This window comes from Chiroxiphia lanceolata, chromosome 6 (genome assembly GCF_009829145.1).
Source record: "Chiroxiphia lanceolata isolate bChiLan1 chromosome 6, bChiLan1.pri, whole genome shotgun sequence".
NCBI classification, from domain to species: Eukaryota; Metazoa; Chordata; class Aves; order Passeriformes; family Pipridae; genus Chiroxiphia; species Chiroxiphia lanceolata.
Genome location: NC_045642.1, coordinates 2,916,291 through 2,942,376, shown reverse-complemented (window position 1 = coordinate 2,942,376; position 26,086 = coordinate 2,916,291). Strand labels below are relative to the sequence as shown.

Genomic DNA, 26,086 nt, shown 5'->3' with positions numbered 1-26,086 from the left:
CAAAACTAGGAGGTCATTTAATTCTATACTGATACTCACATAGTACATGGCTAGAGTTCACCATAATTAAATATATCAGCATGCTGATGAAATGCTCTCATTTAAGTAGCACTCATCACAGCAGTTAATAGCCCATCAGAAAAGCATAATAGTAGTATAGGAATACAATAAATAACAAAAGATGTGTGCATTTTCATTGGCCAGGAATTAATATCTCCTACTCAGAGAATAGGAATTTGCTTATAGTGCAATTTTTGAGAAATAGTCCAGCATTAATTGCACAAATCAAGTTTTCCCAGCAGATCAGCGTACAAAGAAATTAATGTACATAAAAAATAAGGGTCAGCTTGATGTGTGTTTCAGCAATCAAGTTAAAAGAATTCTTTCTGTGTAATTATACATAATGTGTTATGGTTAGAACAATTTAATTAAGAGACTATACACTGTGAAAGAGAAAAATAAGTGTGCTGTTTGACTGGGGCACTGTTATGGAAAGTGATAGCATGATACCATTAGGAAACTCAACAAAACAATCTACATTCATGCATTTAGAGAAGCAGAAGTCTGAACATCTGTTTCCCGCTATTGAATTCACAAAATGGGCTTTGCTGTGCAGGGAATAAGTGAAAAAAACCCAACATTTGGAGAAGATTATCTCTGACATTTAACAAAATGCTAAAATGTCACAAAAATGACGTAAGATGAGAACAAAATGACTGAAATTAAGGTGTGCTAAAAGTTAGTTTGGCAAATGAAGCACTGATAGACAAGAACAAGCCAAGCCTCTACCCATAACTCTTTTGAAAGTGTACTATAAGAATGATCAATTTATCAACAGCATATTTTTTTGTTCAAGATAGACTACCAGGTGGCATGAAATGGTTTTGGAGAAACATGCAGTAAAGAAGAGTTCCCAGGAATATTTTTTTAACCAGGAAAAAAAAAGAAAAAAGTGGCAATTAAAAGATGTGCCTATAAGTGTTAAAAAAATCCAGAGATAATAGCCAAATTAAGGAAAAAATCGAGTTTTATCTTGGATGTGAAATTTTCCTTTCTCCTTTTCTTTTCCTTTTCCACAATCAAGAGTCTTGGAAAGGGAGTAATAATAATAAAAGAGAAATGGAACCGAGAACCAACTCGCTGCCAAGGGCTGTAATACAATATCTCAGCATTTCAAGGGTAAATCAGTGTGAACTGCGTTTGCCGTCCCTCTGAAAAAAAAAAAAAAAAGTAAGTATTTAACTTCCGTTCAGTCAGTGCGGACTGCTGAAGGATAGGAAATCGGTGTCAGAGAGGGGGGGGGGGAGAAAAAAAAAAAAAAAAAAAAAAGGAGGGTTTCCCAAAGCGAGCAGCGAGCGGAGCGGACAGAAGTATGAAGAGCGGCAGCGCCGCTGCCACCGCTCTGCTCAGCTCCGCTCGGGGGGACGGCGGCGGCTGCCGGGGGCAGGGGGCCAGGGAGTGCGGCCCCGGAGGGGCGGCGGGAGCCCTCCCTGCCTGTCCCGGCCAAGGTGGGAGCCCTGCCTGCCTGTCCCGGCCAAGGTGGGAGCCCTGCCTGCCCGCCCCAGCGGTGCTCGCTGCCGGCCCCACGGCGGAGCCGCCGCGCCGGCTCCTTTAAATTGAGGGCGTTTCGTGCATCTCGCCGGCTGCCTTCGAATTTAAAGAGAAAGGGGCCGGAGCGAAGCGGGAAGGTGAGCTTTGCCCGGCGGCTCTTCGCTGCGGAGTAGGTGCTTGTGTTTGCTTTCCCCCGTGTCCCGAGGCAGCGGCAGGGCTCGGCTCGGCGGGCACCGCGCTGCACGGCTGCCTGTGCCTGCCTGGTTGGGGGGGTTTGTGGGTTTTTAGTGTGGGGGTTTTTCTGTCGTTGTTGTTTTCCTCCCGCTCTCTGACTGTGGGAGTTCGAAAGCATCGCGGAGGCGGAATGAGAGCGTGCGTGGGTGCGTGACGGAGGTCCAGCAGCGGTTCCCCCGGCGCTCGCCGCGGCCAGCCGGGGGGTTGCTGGCCGGCTGCCCCGGGCATCCCGCGGAGGGTCTCCGTGGTCCTGCCTCCCGAGGGGCAGACCTGGGAGCAGCGCTTCCAGCGCTCATGGCAAAGCCGTTAGCTCAGCCTGACTGTGGAGGGGCTCCGAGGAGGACAAACCGCATCGGGCTCCGCGGCGGGTGAGAGCAGGGCGGGCAAGACGGAACGGAGAGGGGAGGTGGCTCCTGCTCCTACTGTGCGCTATCCCCCGGCCCCAAACTCTGGCTCGCCCGTGAGGCTGCTCCACGCAGCCCTTGGGGTGCCGGCGGTGCGAGAGGAGGAGGAGGGCGGGTTTCTACGTGTGCAGAGCCCGTGGGAAATGGGAGCGCCCGCCCGGGAGCTGCGGCAGCGGCGGGCGGGAGGCGGCCGAGCCCCGGTCCGCTGCAGCGCTCCCGGGTCCCCCCTCCGCCACCCCCAGGGGCAGGAGGACGACACCCCTCTCGTGCCAGAAGCCGCCCTTCCAGGTTCTTGCTTTCCTCTTCAGGCTCTAGATTCAAAGGCTCCGAGGGCACAGTTTGCTCTCTAAGGAGGCTCTGTTTCTTTAGTAGTGCCCTACGTATGAAGGTTGCTGTCTTCCTTATCTAGGATCGCTATCAGCATCCTGCTGCAGTGGTGTGTGTTGTCTGAGCCTGCTACGTCTCTGCGTGCTCCTAGAGTAGAAGGGCTCTTGAGACACCAGGATGGGTGCGTTGCAGGCTCCCCAGTGCAGTTACAGCATTCTTCTGACATTGCTCTGAAATTAAAAATTAACAAAGTATTATTGGTTTTCCATGTACCTTAAATTATATATATATATTTTTTTTCATTGTGCAGCAGATGTTGTGCCAAGTTTTGTGACATGGCTTGTGATTTAATAGGACATTTCTAAATTCTCATCGGGTGGTGCCATAGGCAACTGGCTCAGCATTATACCATGGTACCATAGTTGGAACCACAGCCAAACCTAGGTGGAGGTGGTGAGGTGCTGAAGAGTCAGTACTGTCCTCAAGTTCTAGCTCTCACTGACTTTATTCCACTTACTTATTTGGTCACTTTATTTGTTTTATCCCCAGTGTTATTTAAATTGGCGCACTTACTATCCAAAGTACCTCTTCAACTCCACTTTAGACCTTTCAGTTAAATTTAACGCTAATTGCAGGACAGAATTTAGAAATGGAACATCATAATTAAAAGCAAAGCTGATGACTGAGAGTCAGCTTGTAAGCACACTACGCAGACAGTCTTTCAGCAAGAGACACGCTTCTACTCCTTGTAAGATACAATATGCCAGTTTAAATATGTATTTTGTTTTCTAATTGGTGGAGGTGGAAACTTCTTTTGTACTAATTTTTAATGGCTAGTTTGCTTAGACAAGCAGAAAAACATACAATAAGAGCCAGGCAAAGAGAAATCAACTTCAGAGTTTTTGGACTGTGTTAGGAGTCAGGCTCAGTTTCCAGAAGTTATAATTTTATGAGCAAGTATATATTGAACATTCCTGAAGGTTTTTTTTTTTTTTGTCTACGTGAGAAGGACTTTCTGCTTTCCTTTGGGTAGAGGTAACATTATCAAGGCAATAAAATTGTTTCTGCTAGGCATAGTCCTGAAAATGTCTAGGCTTCCAATGATTAGATCAGATTTTTAAGTGCAGTTAACTTTGTTTTGGTCTGGCTTCAGACCAAGAGCCTTACAGGTCTAAAGTATTGGTAAGCTGTTGTGCCAGGTTCTCCATCCTCCCCTCGAAGTACTGCACACGTTTGTAACATATATTCATAACGTAAAGGACAAAGGCTTCGTGTGATTAAAGCTTACTTTATCAGTGTAGATCACATTTTGATGTAAGCCATGAAAAATTCTAATTGATTAATGAGTTTCAGATGGTGGTTCCCCTTCAGTGCCCCTCCCCCTGCTCCTAAATGTACAGTATGCTCCAAGTTAATCTGGGAAAGCTCCAGAAACCTTGGGCTAAATTTGTTGTGGTATAGTTTATAAGGATAATAAAATAACTAGAATAATTGAATTTCCTTATAAAGATATGCTCGCTGCATTTGTCATCTTATGTTTTATCTGCTCATTTATGGCAGTGAACAAACTAAGATTACAGGTATGTATATTTAGGAGGATGCAGGCAGGAATGACCTGTTGTTTCCTACAGACAGGAAAGCTCTTGAAGATGAGCTATGCAAGCTATGAGCTATGCAAACAGAATCACTTTAAAAGTGATTGTGTTTGTTTTTATGTATGTAAAAGGGCAAAATGAGAGTGATTACAGTTCTGTAGTAAACTGGAAATTGCAGGTGGTAAAGATTGACTTGGTAAGATATATCAGTGAGTGGCAAATCTTTGGTTTTTTTCCTAACTGCTTCTTTTAGTCCATTTTAAGGATTTCAAGTAAGGGAGCTTCCACAGTTTCACTTGGGGAAATCATTCCACTGTCTGGCAGATCTCACCATAGGGAACAGTTTCCTTACATTAAAAATATCAATTACAGAAGTTGTTACTTACTTCTGTGGCTCTCAAAGGAAGGCATTCCTATATCTTTTTTCCTCCTCTTTCTGCATATATGTGTGTGTATACACATTTGTATGTATATGAGCGAGGGGATGGAAAAACAAGAGCAGTGACCTAACATTATACTCTCCAAATCTGAAAAACATGCCAATACTGGGATGGGAAAATTGAAATCAGTTTTAAAATGTGAATGTATTTGTGCTATGTCTGTAAAACTGTCACTTGATGACGTGAAAGTGGGGGCAAGGTGTTGCAAGTATGGGCACCAAATTGTGGGTAGCTTCACTTCTGCTTGTACAAATATGCATTTTGTTGTGCAACTTAATCTGTTTGTGAGCATTGAATCTTTTACTTCAGCTTCTTTTGCACCCAATTTACCATTACAGTAAGTGAATGCTTCACCCAGTCCACTGAAACTCCAGTAACGTTTTAAAAGTTCTGTTCTTTTCCATCTGCTTGAGGTGATTAGAACAGGCAGGGAGATCCAGCAGAGGCCCTTGCCAGATACTCATGAGCTCTGTTCTGGCTTTTGATCCTCTGTCTCCTCTCTTTCCAGGATGGCTGCTTTCCAATAGCATTACCTTCTCTCTAAGACAGCAGGAGATTGTCTGCAGTTATAGCTGATACCCCTCTGTCAAAGCCAATGTGCAGTCTAGCACTCAAGTTCCAGTTCCTCCAGAGAAAAAACTTGTGCTGCTGTTGTCTAAGTTGCTGTCTGCTCCCTCTGCCACTGATTGGAGAGCTGTTGCACAGTTGTGTGCATAATAACATTTAGTTTCTTCTATAAGTAATGGCTAATATGCCTCCTCAGTCACAGCACATCTCATTGCACAAGCTTCAAGCCTCTCTATTTAATACTGTGAAGATTTTCTGAAAAAGAATGCTTGAGCCCTGGGTCTGAGGCAGAGTTTTGCCACCTTCTGTTGCAGTTTTCCAGCTTTGTAGAGCAGCTAGGCCACTGAACTGGCATATGTGCTAATCTTCAGTCCTGGATAACTCTGGTTTGGCTGCCAAATGCACAGAGCCAGTCAATGAGCTCGCCTGCTAAGGCAGGAGTGCCTGGGTGGGCCAATCCAGATGTCTACACACAGTGTCCAAGTCAAACTGTTACGGTGCAAAGGAGACACTGTGTAGGACCTTTGCATCAGAGATGATTTGATTGATCACTATAGAGAGTTCTGCATTTGCTTTATGGCGTATTTTTTCCCTCTATAGACTCTTTTAGATATATTTTTATTCTTTTCTAACTGAATACAAAGAAAAATGCTTGTTCCACTGGATACTTAATTTCTGTGCTAGTTCTTAAGCCAAGTCATAAAGAGCAAGTGATTCAGCAAGATTCCTTCATTTCTGACCTGGAAGGATTGTATGTAGGAGCAAGTTAAAAGAAATGGTTCAAGCCTCCTTTTGTTTGAGAATTAATGCCCATGTTGTAATTAGGAACCAGGCTACAGCAACAATAAAACTCGTGTGATGCAGAGGGCATTGCATAGCCAGCAGCTTCCCAGTGTAGGTTATGTATCTTGTGCTGGGGCTGGATGAGCAATTTGGAGTAAAATCTTGCTGGTTTATGTGATTTGCTAGCAGGGTGGAGCGGGTGTATTTTCTGTGTGTGTATACATACATATGCATACCTGCACTCTTTTATATATGCGTTTTTCCTATATAGAATTTTCCCCTCCTCTTATTATATATACTCAGTTGAAGAAAATTATTATCACAATTTTACAGGTAAGGAAGGTGGTTGGAATAGGAAAGGGAATTGAATCCAGGCATCTGCAACTGTGAAGGCTTCACTGTGCATCCAGTTCTACTTTCTAGATTAAACAGTCTTTTCCTCCTGTGTGTTTTGAGTACAGAGATTCTCGATTCCTTTTGTTCTACCAGTTAACCCCAACAAAAGCCAGTGGAATTACAAAAGATCACTTGTTTGATTCTCATTGCTTTCACCTGATGATCAGTGATAACAATCAATAGGTAGTGTAAGTTACACTGCTGGCAAAATACAAGCAGTGAATTACAATACAGAGGCAGCTAAATGCACTACTGTAAAGCAAAATAAGAACTTCACTGTTTGGTAGGAGCAAGTAGAGAGAAATAGGACCTTTCAGTGTGTTGAATCTGATACAGGTCACTGGGTGTACTGTGAACTATCCCACACTGAATTCTTCATCTAGACAATAAGTCTTAGGAATTTGAGATGTCATCCTCTTATTGAGAGAGGTGGAAAAAAAAAAGCTGTGCTGCATAAATATGACCTGTAACAAAACAGAATGAAAAGTAGTTAAAGAGGGTTCCTTGTCCCCATTCCGAATAGCAGGTGGAAGCAGTTGCTTTAAAGCATTTAAAGGTAAGTTTTGAAAATGCTTCTGCATATCACGTCAGCCTCAACAGTTTATAGAGAAGTGTAACATTCTGTAAAATATTTGACATGTTTGCATTGGCTAGTTTTGAACAGCTGTATATATATGATGATTTGATGTTGCTGTTAGAAAGTAGTGAGATTAGGAAACCCAATATTTTTTGGCTACTTTTGTTCATACTTTATATCTGCCAAAAAGGAAAGGATGAAATAGTTGCTGGAGCCAGAGGCTTGCCTCAGCTGTGGTGAGGTATCCTTGAAAGCTGCTGTCTGCCTTTGAGGCAAGTTAGCCCATTTCTCTGACCAGATTCCTCACTGATAAATTGTCAATAAACTTGTCTTCAGTTCTCTAGAAAATAAGTGTGTTTGGATATTTTAGGGAAGGGAGTTGAAGGTATCTGAGCAACGAATCAAGAGCCTGGCCTTGACCACGGGTAGAATCTTCAAAGGCGTCTTGGAAGAGCTCAGGACTCAATTGCTGTCATAATACCTTCACATAACTAATTAATTTTGTCTTCTTCACAGATCCCAGCTACTGTGTGATGAAGCTGTAATAGTTAATGTATGGGCTACTACAACTAATGAAATAGATAAACATTTTAATGAAACTTGGGCACTTAAGTGCTGAAGTATTGTGGAGACTTAAATTAAATTTACAAGTGCAGTAGCAATCAGTGTTTGCTTGAAGAATGATTCAGAGTTTGATAGTTTCTGATGCTTGCAGTTTGATAACTGACCTGCAGCAAACTTGTAGGGTTTGTGACAGGAGATGCAAGTAACTGATTATGCTCTGCTTCTTGAGAGCATAATTTAATTTTAAAAATCCAAGGTAGAAATTTTGTGGCTTTGATTTTAACAGAGAAGTATTTTATTGAAGTGTAGAGCAGGTTTTCAGAGAAGTGGTGGGGAAGGGGAAAATTCATTTTTTCAGAAATTAAATTAAAGTTACGCAGAAGTAAGGTTGGATTGTATTTGATTTGTCTGTGATTCTTCAGGCTCTTCAGTGTAGACTTTCTCATTTTCCAGGCCTCACTTTACATGTCTGCTTCGTAAATAAACCCATGTATTATTGTTAATTCAGGGTTACTATTTCAAGCAGACTAAGCCCCACTATAGAGATACCTGAATCATTTTCACCTTCTAGAAATTTTTGCCATCTGTCTCTGCCTTTAATCATCTTTTCAGTTTCCCATTCTGAGAACCTGTGTCCTATTTAAACTACCTAAAACCCTTCTGGTCTCTGTATCTTCTTTCTTCTTACTACCACAGTTGCTTAGAAACTCAGGCACCCTTGCATCCTCCAAAATCTTTGTTCTCTCACTTTTCTTCCTTCAGGGAGTCTCAAGTCTCTTGAGGCCTTCACTAGGCTTGATTGGTGAGTTGAGTCAGTATGAAATATATTTAAAGACAACTCTGTATTTTAGAGATGAAGTAACATCTCAGCTCCCTGAAATCTCTGCTCTGTGTCTCCTCAGAAACCAGCCTGAAGCGTAAACAGACTGCAGTGCTTGTTTCACAGGCTGATGGGGAAACCCAAACTGCTTTCATGTAGCAGCCCCAGAAGCCTTCCCTCTGTTTTCTTTTAAGAAATGTAACTTTCAAACCTTAGAATGATTTCAGCCCCACAAGTGACAGCAGTGTATTGTATCTGGCTGGCTGTCAGGCATATCATAATGTTGGTGATTAATTAGCCCCAAGTCCCATAGGGCACTTCATATGCAGGGTCTTGGAAGTGATGAAGGAGGTGGACCTTTCCTGAGGTGAAAGAAAAGGGTGTTGCCTCTGTTGTTTCCCTGCTGACACAACCCAGCTCAGTGTGTGTGTGCCCTTCTAGCAGGACAGACCCTACTTAAGGTTCTGTGATTAATATTGCTGGGTGCATCCTTGAAATATAACAGAATTAACTCAGATTGGAAGGGACCTCCAAGGGTCATCTAGTCCAACCCCCTCCACAAAGCATGTATGAGCTGTGAAATTATCTCCAGTGAAGAGCTGCAGTGTCTAACTTGTTCCTTTAGTACAATGGTTCTGCTTTTTCAGGTACATTTTTCTGATCTGCATGTAAAGAAAAACAAATTCCAGGATTTTGGTTCCTAAATACTTAGATATGTAGGTGTTAATAAACTGAAACATTGGTGCAAAAAAAATACTTTGCTTTATTTGTGTGCTGTATATGAATTGAACATTCAGGAATAAGAATTTTTTTGAAGTTACAGTATTTTACCAGTATAATTTCAGAGATCATCCAAGAGAACAAACTAGTTTCCGTTCTGGTTCTCACTGTATCAATGGAGTTTATAGACTCCAGAAATCAGTCAAAAATTATTTGAAGGCTCTTTCTGGAAAGAAAGTATATGACAGAGGTATTTATACTTGATTTTTCCCATATAATCTTTGAAGACAAGGTGGTGTCAACCATCTTGCCTCTCTTTCTTTCCAAAATGAAGTAGTGATTTGAAGGACTAATTTGTGTGGTTCTGAGTGACTTAGAGCAACTTTTAAATATACTGTCATTGAAATTCCTTAGCTGTTGGTAGCTTCTAGTCTGAATCGATCTATTTTGAGAGTGACATTCCAGATTGATTTTTGCAGAGCTAACAGCCCAGTTCTTCTCCCTCCCTCCCCTCCCTCACACCCTACCCTAAATGAACAGGTATGATTTGAATTTAATTAACCAGGAAACCATAAATCCATTGTGACATTTTTACAAAGTCAGCTTTCAGAACAGAGCTGTGCTTAAATTGCATATTAGGGTGCCTTAAACTTCTCTGCTCTGAAAGGATACATGAAGATTTTTTTTTTTTGTTAGAAAAATGTGAAATCTATTCATAATTCAGAAATGCATGTTTATACAAGAGAATAAATATTTTTTTAAAGTCTATTTTCCCTTCTCCCCAACTGAAAATATTGTCTAATTTCAGTAAGAAGTATATTTGTAGTGAAAACTGTGTCTGTCTCAAGGGCAAGCTAAACTTCAGGATTTTGGGGTGAGGTACTGTCAACAGGAGCTTAAGGGAGATCTTTTTGTAAGCATAGAGTTTACTTACCCCAAGTATGGTTAAACAATGCTGGAGTATTTTAATGCAAATATATCCCATGTAGCATTACATATTGTATATTTGGAAAAGTCAGTTACGGCACAATTTTATTTCCTTTTTTGACAAAAGAATTGTTTTCAGTATTCTTGTTATTCCAGACCATAATGAATAGTATAACAAATTGTTCTTTTTTTTCTCCTGATGTGGTTTTTAAAGTCACAAACACTTCTTACCTGGTTTCAAAGGTATGCAAAGGACAAAAAGAAACAGTGCTTGCAGAGTGCCATAAGTTGAAGCCAGCTGTTGTGTAATCACAGTTGGTGTGGATCAGCCCTCTGACAGAACTATTCCTTATGGACCTCACATTCACTTAGTGTCTGTCTAGTGCCACCTACACAAGACCTGGTGGCTGTTTTTCAGCAAGCTCCAGCCTGCCAGGCAAGGAAGTATCTCAGCTCGTTGCTAAAAGTATTAGGGTCTAGGTCCGAGGTTCTTTCAGAGAGGAAAAATAACCTCCTTCTAAAGAAATTCTTTCTTCAGCACACTTCTACCACAGGTGGGGAATTGGTCCCTCAGGAGCAGAGATATAGGTCCAGTGGTTCTAACATGTCTGGCTGCTGCAACTCCCAACACCTAATACGTTATGTGTTAAATATTAGTTGTCTTACCCGAAACTAAAGCTGCAGTGTGTCGTCACTGAAGCAGAGGAGGATTTGGGAAGTGGGAAGTCTTGAGTGACCAGTGCTAGCTGTTGTGCTGCTTTCTGAAGAAATAATCTATTCAGTCAATATATTTGGTGTAGGTTTTTTCTTTAATTATTCTGAAGCTGTAGAATAGACTGTTTCCATTTGGTTACAGAATTCATAAGTTGTTAATAAGTTTGCTGTGGTAGTGTAATTTGGTTGTTCCCATGTTTTTCTTGGACCTGATCCAAAAAATCTCTGAAGCTCTCCATTTAATTTGAATGGGTATTGGATCAGGCACCATAGTGAGTTGTTAGCTTTGTGTAAAATGTTTATTTTTATTTGATTTTAATCATTCCTTCCAGAATATATGGTCATGTGTTGGCAACATGTGTAGCTTGGTGAGTACAAGTGAAGTTGACGTTTATCTGTGTGATTTAATCGCTTGCAAAAAAAAAAAAAAATCTGTTAACAAAACAAAGCTTTGGTTTGCAACCACGTGTTAGATCCACATCTGGTTGTCTGACATCTGATCTCTGAGAACTGTTGTTACCGTTGCTTTCAGAGTCATAGAATAGTTCTGGTTGGAAGGGATCTTAAAAGATCATCTCACTTCAACTCCCCACCCCACCATGGGCAGGGACATCTTCCACTAGACCAGGCTGCTTAAAGCCCCGTCCTTGAACGCTTCCGGGGATGGGGATCGTCTTCGGGATGGGATTATCTTCTGTAATTCTAAAAATGGAAGCTTTGAAACTTTATTTGGTGTAATGAAGTGCTCTTTTCTTCTTTTTTCTTCCTTTTTTGATGTAACGAAACAGGTACAAGGAGCGGATAAGCGATGTGCACTGCCCTGAGCCCCAAGGCACGCGGGCCTGGCCTCTCCGACATGCACCAGTACAGTCAGTGGCTTGCGAGCAGACACGAGGCCAACTTGCTGCCAATGAAAGAGGATTTGGCCCTGTGGCTCACAAACCTACTGGGTAAGGCACAGTAAGATGGAATTCAGGGACTGGGCAGTAAGAATACTCTTTCCACTGGGAATTCAGACTCTTTTGTCCATCAGAAATAAAGGTAGTTATGAAATAAAGGTAGCTACTTCCACATAGTGCAACTGCTAGCAAGGTCAGAAAAACTAATGAGTAATTTGCCTCCACAGTGTTTCTGTGAGTAGCATAAGTGAACCTTATTATACATTTCCTGTTTATTTTTTCAAATTCCCCTTTAATTTTTTTTTGCATGTGTTTTCTGTATTAATACCATTAAGCTGAATGATGCTAATTGCTACCATCACCCGTGTTTTCCATTTTTATCGATAAGCCTCCTAAAGAATACAGGTGCACTGACTGTCTTGAATAGAAGGAACCATTAAATAGTTCTTTGCTGAACAAGCAGTCTAGTAATTGATAAGTGCTGCCCAAGGCAAGGCATGATAAGACTTCTGGAAGTCATTCGTAGAGGGGTTTGACCTACCACAGCTGGACCTGGGGATTTACACCTGCCTTGGTGTGTGAAGCCAAAGCATGTTGTTGCCAAAAGAGGGTGCAAACCAAACACCAAGAGAAAAAAATCAAGTACATGTGAAGAAAGAGCGAGTCCCTGAAGAGAAGAGAGATTGTCCCTGGCAGGAAGGAGAGAGACAATACTTTGAGATACACAAATCATTCCTGAAGGTGTACAATTTAGAAACTCTGAGCCAGGAAATAATGTGCTGTTTCCTGAGATCAGATCAAGGAAAAATGGCTTTTGAGTGATCCCTGCAAGTCCAAAGAGTACCACCAAACAAATATATGACTTGCACAATACCTCATGCTAAAGGAACCATGCCAGCAATTCCTCTCATTAAACAAAGAGAAGAAAATATTTCGGAGGAGGTGATGTTTATATGAAACTCTTGTTGATGTTATTTTGGAGGAAAATTTGGATAAGCACTTTTAAATTGGTGTGTGTGGTTTTGGAGGATTTATTTAATTTTTATTTTATTTTCTGAAAGTCTATTCTGAGACATGGGCAGTGTCTTGTCATGGCAAATGCTGTAGTTAAACTATCTCAGTCAATTGATGTCATACAATAAAGGAGTATATCCAGTGTCTTTCATCTGCACTGTATTTCCTCTTTTTTTTAAGAGAAAGGGAAATATCACTTACCTTTTAAGAGATGTAGTCAACAAGTACAATGTCAGTAGAATGCAAGAACACAGTATTTTTCAGGTAGATGATACCCATTTTAGAGTTGTAACAGTTATGAATCCACAACTGCAAAAGTGGCATTTGTTTTAAGTGATGTACTTGCGTGGTACTTCAATTTAAATTAATGAGTTTGGAATACAAAATTGTCTAGGCAATTCTGGAACAAAGTTCAGAAATACTGACTTTTCATTCCAATTACCACAAGACAGCAATCCAAGTGACTGTTTTTTGAATCAGAAGCAGCACATTCCATTAAGGATTCAGTATATTGTTTAAATGTTTTAAACAATGAAGTTTTCGTGATCCACTCTAAAACAAATAGAACCTTGTTTGCAGTTGGTAACAGAGTTCTTCCACTGATAAGTTTAGGAATGAGGTCACTTTTTGAGCAAGGAAGTAGCAACCAGCAGGAGGTTCTGAAATGCCAACTGTAATTAAAAATCTGGTTTTTCATATGGACACCAAATTCTGCACTACAGAACTAAATGGGTGCAACCTTCTTTTAATTAAGCAGCATATACAGTTCATTTGCTTAATGCATCCCCCCCACACCTTCTCACATCAAGCTCTTCTTTTCTCAGAGTTTGTGCTGAAGAATTGAAATTACAGTGATTTGTTAAACCACTTTGAATTCCTGTGTAGACATTGTTATTCAAATTAATAATTCAATTAAGTTAAAATTCACATTCAGAATAAATTAAGTGTAAGTGAATTAAAATAATTATTATTCATAGAAGTATATTAACTCAGAGTTCAAATTTGGTTTAATTACTGCATAATTTGGATTAACTTTAAATAGAGTAGGGATGTGTGAACATGTTGCTGTGTGGTAAATAGATATGAATTTACAGCATGCTGTTACCTTGTAAAAACCTGTTTGTACTGTCTAATTTTTCAGCATCCGAAAGGGTGGAAGAATATGGAAGACTTTTTTTGTTTGTTTTGTGGTTTGTTCTTTTCTTTACATGGGACAAATAATGTATTTTGCATTAATGGTCAGTAGAGTTTCATATGCAAGGATGTGCAAGTAGCACAGAACAAATAACACTGTGTGTCTCCACACCTTAGCTTGCTCTCTCCTATACCTTGTGTAGCCTCATTGTTAGTGTCATTTATGCGTGTATTGTAAGCCTCATTTATGCCAGTTCTAATGCAATAAGGTTTCTCAGTTTTTAAAGCACACAAATATGCATTTAAGTTAATTTTTACCATTTTGGTTCATGTTTTGTTTCATCTATATTTTAGTCATATGTACTCAACATGAACACAATCTTTTCAAAGAAATGTAGATTAAAAAAATTTATAGTATTTTAGGCAAAAATAGGGCTGAACCTCTTTGAAGCAGCTTGAACAACTGATGGTGTTTTAGGAAGTTTTTGTGGAGAGGCAATTGTGTCCTACACAGTGTTACTGGAAGTTGAAAAGATTATGGTCTTGCAGTAGCAAAGCCTGGTGTGGGTTCAAAATTACAAGCTGAGAAACATTTTTAGGATGTTGTACTTTATAATATGAATGAAGGATTTTGATATCAGACAGAAGGTAGGTGTAGCTAGAGTTTGACCTTACCCAATTGGTAAACTGGGATACGTGGTGCAACTGGAAAATAACACTGTGAGAATCTTTAAGCGTGAGACTTCAGACATTATATTCTAATTTAGCATGTTGTGGTTGTTTTGGATCTTTTTTAATATTCACTACTACTTTTGTATGCATTTTGTTAATTATTTTTGGAACCATGTCAGAGGAACTCAGCTTCTGAGAGGACAGTTTGTCGTTACAGCTCCATTGGTGAATAGATTTTAGCTGTCTGTACTCTGGGGGATGGAAAAAGGACATTGCAGATGAACTCCATGTGTCAGATAGGATTAACTCATACAATATTGTACATTATAGCATTGTGGGGGTTGTGGTTTGCATGTTGGAGAGAAAGACTGGAACTATGGATGTTGTGTCTCTTACCTTTGCTTCTCTCTGCTGAGCTTTGATGCCTCAGTCGAGAGTGGCAGTGGCAAAGTTAAGAAGGTGTGTTAACCCAGCTGTCTTGCAAGCCATGATCATGTCCTACCCTTGTTTTTAGTATGTATAGAGCCAATGAAGCACTTGGAAATGCCTTCGTGGCTGACAAACTCCAGATTTGGTAGGTTATATGTATATACTTACTTTAGTAGAATGCTCTTGTGGATACTGAAAAGTTCTGTTCACCTTGAGCAAGCTGCACATGGGAATTAGCACACTTGGGCCATAGTACTCTTCTAGCAGAGGGAAAATGGCAACTTGAAAGGCTTGCCTGCCTTACTCTCCAGTACTTTCTTATGTTCTCTTGTGTGTCTGCAGAAGCAAAGTGGCTGATGTGAGAACGGATGGGCCTCACCACCAGTCTGGAGTTTAGCACAGGTACAGAGAGATGGTCTCTCTGTTTTCCTCTGGCTGTTGTGTGGAGCTCTGATCTTTCTACTCATTCCCAGAATTCATTTACAAGCTGCAGAGGATTATATTGTCTTTTGCTCCATTCAGCTTCATTTAGCACGTGGGACCACGCCTTGGGCACGTGTCTGAGCTTCAAGGTTTCAATGCTGAGGCCACTTCTGAACACCTTTCTGGGCTTCAGAAGCTCGTAGCCAAGTGGCTGGAGGATGCAGGATGCTGAGGAATTGGACATATAAATGTAACTGTAAACTTCTGCACACAGAAGTTTCTTGGATGCAAGGGAGAAGGAGGCTTGGAGAAAAGGAGCAGAGAGGTAAGGATGTTAGGAGAGTTGAAGACTGGGCTAGGTATTTAAAGGTGTGTTGCAGGAGGTGTAAAGTTTGGGATTGTGGAGTAGGAAGTCTTGTGCAAGAAAACTCTTTCTTTGATTCTGAATTAAATCTCGTTCAGCTTAGTGAACAGCCCCTTGCTGTCTAAGGGGCTTCTCTAACAGTATGTTTATTTTCAACATCAGTTTGTTCAGATCAAGCCAGTGGGAAATGCAGGTCTTAAATGAAGACATTCGTAATGCTGATACTTCCAGTGATTCTGCTGGCACTGGTAGTTTCTCTCTTAGTTAAGTGGCTTTATCTAATTCTCTTTAGTATCAACATGCCTTTGGAATTGTTTATATGTCCCACTTCAAGTAAGTGATAATGTCTCAATGCTTTCAAAACCATTGCTTCGGCATCAGTTTGTGGGGTGTTAACAGAGTAGCCTTGTCAGAAGATAACTCATAAATCACTGGCCTTTTGTTTTCCTTATTTTTGTCACATTTTGTTCTTTTGGGTTTAAGCACTGTAAATGTGTTTCAGAGATTCACCCTAGTGACATATTTCTATTCAAAAACTACTAGTTTTGTGTCGCTACCGAAACGCACAATTAAAACAGTCCATCAGCTAGTTCTGAGGCTGGAGTCAGTCTTACACTGTATTTATTACAGCAAATGTAGAAGAACTGAGTGCAGTAATAGAGGAACCAACTAGATTTTTGGTAGTTTGGGTCTTTCAGTCCCTCAACCTTCTGCTGAAGGCTCCGGTTGTCCGAGGCAGCCCTTAGGGAATGCTTTGTCTTCGACCTCTTGGACACACACCCAGGGCATGGTCTCTTTTCATCTATTCTGTCATGAACCTCCCAGTCTGGTTGCACTGTGACCCTACAGATAGCTGCTCATAGTTTGCAAGAGGTAGAGCAGTTTGACTTTTTTGGGGGCACCTGGTGGTTGTGGTAAAAGAGAGGGTAAGCAATGCTTGTGAGGTTTCAGAAAACCTTCGTGTTCCTGTGTGTGTTTTCTTTTTCCCCCTCATACTTTCAGCGTTGTTTTTTTTATTATACTTAATGTTATTACCATTCTGTAAAAATATTGCGACTGCTTTCTTGTAATTATAGGGGGAGTTATACATTTTTAATGGAGTTTAATGTTTTTTCCATACAAATACACAGAGCCTTTTTTTTCCCCTCAGGTTATGAACATTACTCTCATTTGAATCAATATATTTCAACTGTTAAATATGTCAGAGTGTCTGTTTTAGCAAAGAAATGCCACCTTTTGGAGCTATAAAATACATTGAATTGAAAGCTGACACCTAATATTCTTTTCATTGGATACAGATGTCCAATGCAAAATTCATTCTTTCAGATTTCATAAAGGGGAATAGAACTCAAATAATCCAGCTTGGTGTACAATATGCAGTGACCAAATTGCTAAAGCACTTGAAATAATATAAATGTATTGTTAAATAGCAGAAGAAAATAAAAGAATTTTTCCATGTCTGTGTAAAGAGAAAATGTCTCTAAATAGGTTTTATGTTTTTTATAACATTTTATTATTATGAAACAATAAATCTTTGGATCATAGGACTAGAGATATGTAAAATGTGATTTTTCTGTTTTACCCATGTGAAAAATTACGTTTTGCAAACTAAAATAAAAATGTTGAGTATGTTCCATTTTTTATCTGTGGGCTATTATAATTTCAGTCCTGGCCTCATCTGAGCTGGAGACACTGTAAAATATTATCAGTTAGGCATAAGCTAACTGCATGTCTGCAGTGCTACTACTACTCTCTTGCCTGGGGAAGTCATTTAGGTATACAGGAGCCATGAAGTGGGCTATATGGCAGATGGAATTAAGTGGGAATAAAAAGGGGGGAAATTTCATGTTTAAACAGATATTTCTAAAGTAAAAATGTGTTAGAAAAAATAAGTTTAACTTCAATTGTTTTATGATGCTGCTATGTTCAGTATTGTGACATTGAGTATCAGATTACAATGCACCAGCAAGAAGTTCAGTTTTAATTTTTTATCTACTTCATTTTTGTGAGTTTTTCCCTCTCTTCTGAGCAAAAGATATAGAAAAGTTTTACTTTGCTTTTTTACTTTCCCCCCCTTTTTTTTTGACTAAAAAAATCCAGTGAACCTGTTCTAAACAGAATAAAGTTTTTAGTTTCCAGACATCTCCTGGAAGCAGAAGTGGATCTGGATGAGGTGGGGAACCACTCTAACTTCAGTTTCTTTAATATTTTTCTTTTTTTTTTTTTTTTTGACAGGGTAGACTATTGTTACTAACGTGTGTTTTGTGACAACCTATGAAAAATGAGTTAATAGTATTATTCCTGTTTCTAAATGACATATATAAATATTGGGGGGTGTGTGTGTGTGTGTGTGTAAATATCCTATCTTAATAGGAGGAGAAAGAATTAGTCCCTGATGCTCTCTTGATATTAGTGGAAGTTAAGAGGGCTGAAAAATACAGCTGCTAGTCAAAAAAGTTCCGAAGAGAAGGCAGATTTTTCAGTAGAAACGTGAAAATTAAATCCCTTCAATAAGAAATAGGAATATTTTTACTTGGAAATGATGTAAGGATCCTGGAAGTTTAGTGTAGGATGGTAAATAATTTCTTTCTGGTCTGGCCTGCCCAGTCTGATGAACATGCACATCTCATCATGGGACTTGAGATCTCCTCTTCCAGGGGGGTGTAATTACATTGTACTGTAAGGTTGTCTGGTCTGCTGTAGCAAGGAGGGCAGTCTGTGGTTGCTGAAATAGTGTCATACAGGATGATATAGTAATTGATATATTTTGAAATCAGAGTGTTTTGCCTTTGTCCTTGGAGCACAGATTTTAATCTGTGTGGCAACTAGATGCATGAAATGAAATTTCACTCTTTTTTTTTTTCTTATGTACCTAACTTTATTTCTGAAAAAGAACTTTCATAGGAGCATTGCAGTAACTGTAGTATCTTGTGTACTTCTTGCAGGACAAGTCTTAAGAGTCTCTGAAAAAATATAGTCCTTTCCTTCTTGACATGATTTTGTACTTCTGTTACAAAATAAACTGTTAGCAACTCTTGTGCTATAGCTACACATGCACACTGGTGTAAACCACTTGCCTGCTGTAGTCTGTCTTTTAAAATATTGTGTTAAAAGCACTGGATTTTCATAACTAAAGTGAAATACATGGAGTCTAATATACTAGAATTATTTTTCAAATATCACATGCCTTCCAAAAAAAAAAAAAAAAAAGGCATGTTTTTTTTCATAATTTTCTGTATATCTACAGGTGGAGTAGTAGTGAGGTCATTCGCTAAATACTCAAAGTAATACAAGTTTTTCAGTTAAAGTGTATTGCAAATTATTGTTGAGGTTTCTACTGATTTTCTCTTTTCACACAAGTGCAGTCTGTACTATTGCATGCTTTCTGCCATGTTAACTCTCTGTTTGCTGTTCAGGTAGAGAAATAACAGCAGAAACCTTTATGGAGAAATTGGATAACGGAGCCTTGCTTTGCCGGTTAGCTGAGACCCTACAGGAGAAGTTTAAAGAAAACAGCTTTGATGCAAACAAGCCTGGCAGAGTAAGTGTTGGTCAATGTTCTAGTGTGTAATATCAGTATCTGGGGTATCTGAACTTTTTTGGTTTGGTACTGAACTTCTTTTTGCACCGTTAAGAGATTTCACGTGTGGAGATTCCGCAAAAGAGCGGGGAGGTAATTGCTCTGTGTAGAAGAACCACTGTATAAAGGTGGGGGAAATAATACTTATCTGGTAATTATTAAGGTAACTATGCAAAGCAGTTACTCAAAAAAACTACTTGTAATATGTGGAGAATAAGACAGAACAAGATCTAGCAGTGGGATGTGGTAGCTAAAGGAGAAAATGTGATCCTTGCATTTATTTGCAAGGGGAATGTTAAGTAGCTGTGGGAGGCGTCTTTTCCTCTGAAAACAGCTCTAGGGAGGTCAGTAATAAAACTCTATAGTTAGTTTTGGTGCCTCGAGTTTGAAGGTCCTGTTGGTGTACTGGAAGAGGTTTCAGCAAAAAGGTGCAGGAATGATGTAGAAAATGTGAAACTGAGAAGATACTGAAGAGTTTTGGAAAGATTGGGTTAAGATCTTGCTTGAACAAACCTCCTTTTCCTTTAAATTATTTTCATAGGACAGTCTTACTGGGAGAGATTCAAGCGTGCAGTGATTCTGTTTCTGGGAGAAGTTGAATTAAAGGGTCAACACATTAAAACATTTATTGTGAAACTTTTTGTTTTTCTTGTGCATTCAGGTACATCTTCCTTGAAAGCTAAAACAGACAAATAAAAAGCAGGTAAAAAAGAGGCCAAGAACATAGTGCATCTTCTATCCTTGATGTTTTCATAGCTTGTCTGTAGCAGAAATTAGGGCACAGCATGAATTTTATCAGCTGTTCTGAGAACTGTCAGCCTTGTGCCAGTTGCACCTGTATAAGTTGTTTTTCTTGGTTCCAAGTTCGTAATTGTTGTTGGAGAAGAAGTTTTCATGTTTCCTATTTCAAATTATAATCAGGGCTTGTTTAGTAGAGGTACTGGTTGACTTCTGAGTTCCTCTTTATAATATGGTCTTTATAATATTGTCTTCACCTGTGTCATGGTAGCTTCCAAGTGAGAAAACACCTATGGCAGTCTTTTTGATTAAGCCTAGGAACTAGCTAGGCAGAAAGAAGGGTTACTTGTATTTGTTTTTGAGCCTGAATTACATTAGAAGCTGATTAGGCACATGCAGTCACGTGTTGTCATTACTTAGATTTGTTGGTCTTTTATCTGTCAAACTGGTATAACTGACAATGCAATTAAAGGGAAAAAAAATTTGCTCTGCTGCTATTTTCTCTGTGTATATTATTTCATATTTATTATAGTAAGAATTCAAAGAAATGGCAGAATAATAGATTTATGTCATTGTAGACTTTTAGGAAGCTCTTCATCCTTTCAGATTTTAGTTCCCTGTGTAGCAGTCTTAGGCAATAGGACTAGCCTACCCATTGAAAAGTCTGACTTCTGGTGCCAAGGAAATTTATGAGAAGATTATACTGTATGAAATTTAGTGCAGTAAGAATTCCACAATCCTCCCCTGAATCATTATTTTGCACCCTATTAATAATACATGTGAAATTTTGAAACCATTTGCCCATTTCTCTGCCCAGGAAAACAGAAACATGGCCTTTTACCTAGGTGCCCCAATGACTGGAAGAAGCTGCTGAGTTGTGTTGAGTTCAGCTTCTATCAAAATAGAGAACACACTTTTCTATCCATATATGTAACTTTTAATTATTTTTTTATGTGAACGTCTTCCTAGGTGGAAAAGCTCCATGCAATATTTTAGGTTTAGTTTTGTCTTAAACAAAGATAGGGAGATGAAATATCCTGTTCTGACTGATATGTACTACTGATCATGAATTCATTAGGCAGCTCTTTGGGGCTGTCTGACCAGTTTAGCAGCTATAGCAACAGATGTAAGAAGACATTAAAAGCTAATACTGCATGCACTGACTCATCAGCTGTTTGCCATAATTCCTTAAATTCATATTGCAGTGCTCTACAAAATAGCAGAGGCTAAACCCCTATTGCTTCTGAGTTAACTTGTGCAATATATTTCTGGTCACTGTCAGTTTTGCAGTTTGTTTGTTAACTAAACTCTATATCATTCCCTTTCTTATTAGGGAACACTGAACTTTCTTCAGATTTCAGGAAAAGCCCCTAGGTCAGCAACAGCCTTTTTGAGTGTGGAATATGTTGGGAAAGCAGAAACCAAAAAAGAGTTGTACCTCCCAAAATATTGTGTTTTCCAAATCTAAAAGGCATGTTGATGTCAACACTTCCTTTTTGTGTCATGTGAAGACACTTGTGGACACTGGGGACATTTTCAAAATACCTAGGAAACTACTGGTAACGTAGTGAGGAAATACAGCTTTAAGAGACTGGAGATTAAATGGTGTTCAATGCAAAAGTAGTCTTCTCTTAAGAGTCAGAGGAAGGGGATGGAGTTGTAACTTTATGCATGCAGGAGATAATGGAGTTGTCTTTTATGAGTGACTGAGTAGATTAGGACTCTTGAGTGTGGAAAAAGAGGCATATGATAGAATCTGCAAAATCAGGAAGGTGTGGTAGAAGTTCAATTTCTACACAGAGACTACAGGACATTGAATGAAGGTACCAGAAGCCAGGCAAGCAAAAGGGGGGGAATTGTTTAGAAACCAGTTGGACAATTCCTGTCAAGGACTGTGAAAATTTACCTGGGTTCCAGTAAACACTGAATAAGGTGATGGAAGAGAGATTTCTTGGAAGGCTGAATACACAGGAACCCCACCCAGATGAGGAAGTCCCTATAGATGAAAATTGATGGAACTTCAGAAAGTGTGAGAGTCACTCTTATGTTCTGTGTGTTCCTGTTTCCTGGGGATGAATACCCTGCTGGTTGTGCAAGTAGACAAAGGCAACTCTATCCTTTCACAAGGGTCAAACTTCTTAGAAGTTATTTGAAATTAGATTTGTTAAGCAGCTAAAACATGCTTCAAAACCTGATCATTCTGAAAACATTGATCCTTTGCTAGAGACAGACAAAACTTTTGAGTTTAAATGAAAATGGATTTTTTTAACAGGGAGGGCAGTATTAGACTAGTGGGAGTATATGATGTATTTTTTAAGTCCTTTTTTCCTCTTTTTGGAGATTTTTACAGTCATAAATAAATCTAACCATGTACACTTATAAAATGACGAGGAGATGACTTCTATCAGTCTTTATAAATGTTCAAGATTTGTATGGTAGTAAGTTGTTGGAACTACCTGTGCTGCTGCTCCTGCTAATGATCAACTGTCTAGAAATTACAGACTTATTATTATAGCAGCAGTTATTCCATAAAAGTCATTCATGTCACAGGATGCCATTTTGTAATTTTCTCCCACTGGCTTGGATTTCATCTCCATGCTCTCCTGCCAGTATTTTACTTTTCCTGACAGATAGTTAATTTGAGAATTTCACAGCTGTACAAACAAATTCAGAGCATCAAGGCATGTGTAGTGTGCACAGAGCCCACATTTGATTTGATTTAGTTTAGTTTAGTAAGACCATTAATTAAGATTTTAAAATAAACATAAATAAATTGTGTTAATAGTTGGTACCATTTTTACAGGCAGGGCTTGTGTTAATGGTTGTTACCATTTTTATAGGCAGGGCATAGTAGTCCATCCATCATCCTTGAAGCTGCCTATATATTGATGAACTTTTCATTTAAAACAATGTTTTCATGATGAATAAAAACAGGTTGAAACTTTAATTATCCTTTTTCTCCAAGTTCTCAGAGGCTAATCAGATAAATTTCAAGTTAAATCTCTCTTATAAATACTTCTGAATAATCAATTCGAACATAAAATTTAGCCTAATTTTCAGGAAGCTAGTATCTATTGATTTGACCAATAAAAGAAATAGAAGTAAGTACAAAAAATTAATCCAGGTGCAAATATTTCTGAACTTCCAGAATTTTTAGTTCAAATATGCATTTAATTTTATTATTTCCATGGGAACTGATTTAATAAGATTAAACTGAATGTTCACTGAGCTGTTGTGTATAAAACAGTGAGTTCACTGTGTCCTTGGATGTGCACGTCCACTTCCATTGACACTGTCTATGAAATAGTAATTTCTGCAAATATACATTCATGTATATCCTAATACTAGGAGATTCTGTCCACATCTTACCCACAGTCATAGTACCTGAAGTGTATTTTGCAATTTTTCTGTATCCAAATCTTTCACTTGGTCCTGGGTAAGGTACTCGGCGAATCTCATACCTGGTGAGTGTGGATCCCTGTGGCAGCATTGGCTTCTCACAATTATGCAGGTTCACATCAGGTGAGATTTTTGGCCTAGTGACTTTGAGAGCCACGTTATGCATTTTTAAGAGTTACAATTAAGAGAGCTAAACAACTACTTGGGATGGATTTTTTTTTTTTTGCCTTTCATTAAGTTCTAATGTTGAAGTTGAATTTTTCAAAGGTGAAATGATTCAGCCATTTCACAACTGAAAATTCTGTTTTAAATTTCAAGATGTTTTTGCTTCTAGAGACAGTTATGTATATCTGTGGAAGTAGAGGCAGAATCCTGTAAACTACAGGACTTGAAAAGCCAGGGAATTGACCTGAATTCTGGCAATGTTGGAAGAAGGGGCTGGTGGCAAAAGAACAAGACTGTAAACTGGAGGCCCAGTATTTTCCCATCAGCTATAAGCTTACTGTTTGCTTTTGGGAGAATACGTATCTGGGCTTTCACTTTCTACATCTGTAACCTGGGAATACTCTTCACTGTACAGTAGTGGCTTGATTTGTAAACATTGTAAAGAGGTTTGAGCACTTCAGCTATTGCTGCCTCATTTGGTGAGCTGTGATTCCTATTAGGTAGTTCCCATTATGAAAAAAACATTATATTTAACTCTGATCATTTACAAGAAACATGGAAGCTTATGGTTCTCTAAATGTAGATGAGAGAAAGACCTTTGCTTGTGGATCTACTGCTTCAGACAGCTTTGTGTCTGCCCTTCAATGGGGCCACAAGCAAAGGGAACTTTGTCCTCCTAAAGTAGAGAATCTGCACCAGTGGTTCAGAATTGGATCTGGGATCTGGATCTCGCTTTTAGGCCCTGGATGGCCAAGCTGAAAGTCTGAGCTGGTGTTTCTATATGGTGTTTTTGTTTATACTGTAGGCTTCATTTTCTCAAGCTTATCCCATCCTACAGATGGGATGGATATACAGTATTCTGTAAACTTGATTCCCTTAATCTGTCTGCCCAGTGTAAAGAGTCCTCAGCTGCAGCAGAGCCATGTTCTGGTGCCTCCTGTAAGTTATAAATCTGACTCTCCAGTCGAGAATTGCATGGATAGGATTGCAGGAATTGTTAGGCTATGAACAGATTCTTTGTGGTCTGAGGCAGCAATTTTCTCATCTGCACACTTGCACTTTCCTGGAGACTTTTATTTTGCAATAAAAGCTTCTGGAGCCAATTTCTGATCATATACAATATAGATATGGCTCTCAGTTACTTGGGAGGAATAAAAAAAAAATACAGCATTGTCTTTCTGTGTATTAATCTTCATAGTGACAGACTGATGTGGATATGAGAGGAAAAGAATAATCTTGCAAAATGACTCACAAGTGCTAATCCATCTGGAAGGAATCATTTCCACAAGACTGTAAAGCTGTTTGTTGGAGAATTCCTTGTACCTTTCTCAGACATGTCAGTGGCTTGCTGAGCTCCTCCTAGATTGCTACCAGGTTTCTTGCAGGTACTGTAAGATTTGCCTACAGTGGGTCACGTGCACAAACCTTCTATGCCTCAGCAAATAACTCCTACAGCTAAAGTTTATGCTTGCAGGAGGATTGCATGGTAGGATAGAGTAAAATTTCCCACCAGACTATGAAAGGAGATTTCTGAACAATTCTAGGATATTATGTGTTTGTGTGCCTGGCACCTTCCAGGTGAATACACTGAAGAACTACTTAGAGAAGGGTTTCAGTGCACTTTAAGCCACATGCTGTTGGAGGCAGAGCTGCACAGTCCTGGAAGGAGCACTGAGACATCATGTCCCTCCAGACTGTTCTTCCCATTGGTACTTCTTGTCCTTGGGAAAGCATGGTTTGTTCTCTTGTTTGGCTGGAGCACAATTAATCTCTGCCATGGGCTGGCCTTGCTGCTGTCAGTGAACCTGAGGCAGGGATTTTGCTGCACATCCCTCTCTCTGCTCCTATTTAACATTGCAGGAATAACCAGAATTTGCATCCCAAGGTCGTTGTCAGGGGAAAAGCAGAGCAGATTTAAGCACGTAGCTCCTGCTTTGGAATATATTTTAATGATTCAGGCTGCAAATCAGGACAAGAGGACTGAACTTCCATTTCCAAGAATATCATTTAACTAGAAAACATCTCAAAGCTTTTTCCAGGGATGTTTAATTAACTTTGGTTTTGTATGTAATGCTAATACTTAAACACTTCATAAAATTTGTATTAAGCCCATAAGTTTTCATAGCATTTTTACCATTACTTCAGTTTTCTGAGAGAAATTTTATAAACAGCTGATTTTAGATTTGCTGGATTTTGCCTCTTATGTGAAATGTGTTGCAACATTCCTGTTATTTATTTTGTTAAATCTTTAAAGCAAACTGTAAAAGTCTTTCTAACAGATCTTTTTTTGTGGCTTTTTACTTAGACTATTAGGAATAGTCTGGAACAGAAATGTAAGATTAGGGACTTGTATGGAAATAACCATATGTATTTCAAAGTTTGAGAAAACATAATTTAGACCAACTGTCTTCAGTTTAATTGTGCAATTCCTAGGTCAAGATAGTGTTAGTGGTTTTTAGGGAATAATGAATAAGCAAGACTACAGAATTTGGTGCATTTACCAATAGTGAGTCTTGAACTTAAATAATGAGCCAAAATTTCTGAAACAATGGAAACAGTGAACATAAATGATGACTGCAATGCAGAAGAAGAAAACAGACATTACTTTGAGGCACAGACATCAATTTATAGATATAATTATGTCTATTTT

The 26,086-nt window shown here is 39.2% G+C and overlaps 1 protein-coding gene across 4 annotated transcripts in view; it reads left to right on the top strand.

Annotated features, from left to right (window-relative positions):
- The first annotated feature begins 1,343 nt into the window (after positions 1-1,343).
- GAS2 (growth arrest specific 2) overlaps positions 1,344-26,086 on the top strand; it is an 84,111-nt gene continuing 59,368 nt past the window's right edge. Inside the window, exons 1-3 of one of the 4 annotated variants that reach the window (XM_032690380.1) lie at positions 1,344-1,720; positions 11,408-11,569; positions 18,971-19,095. In XM_032690380.1, coding sequence (XP_032546271.1) covers positions 11,428-11,569; positions 18,971-19,095 — 267 coding nt within the window. In that variant the 5' untranslated portion in view covers positions 1,344-1,720; positions 11,408-11,427. Of the gene's footprint in view, positions 1,721-2,014; positions 2,154-11,407; positions 11,570-18,970; positions 19,096-26,086 lie in introns of those variants that run through there. The other 3 variants (XM_032690379.1, XM_032690382.1, XM_032690381.1) reach the window with 3 other exon arrangements.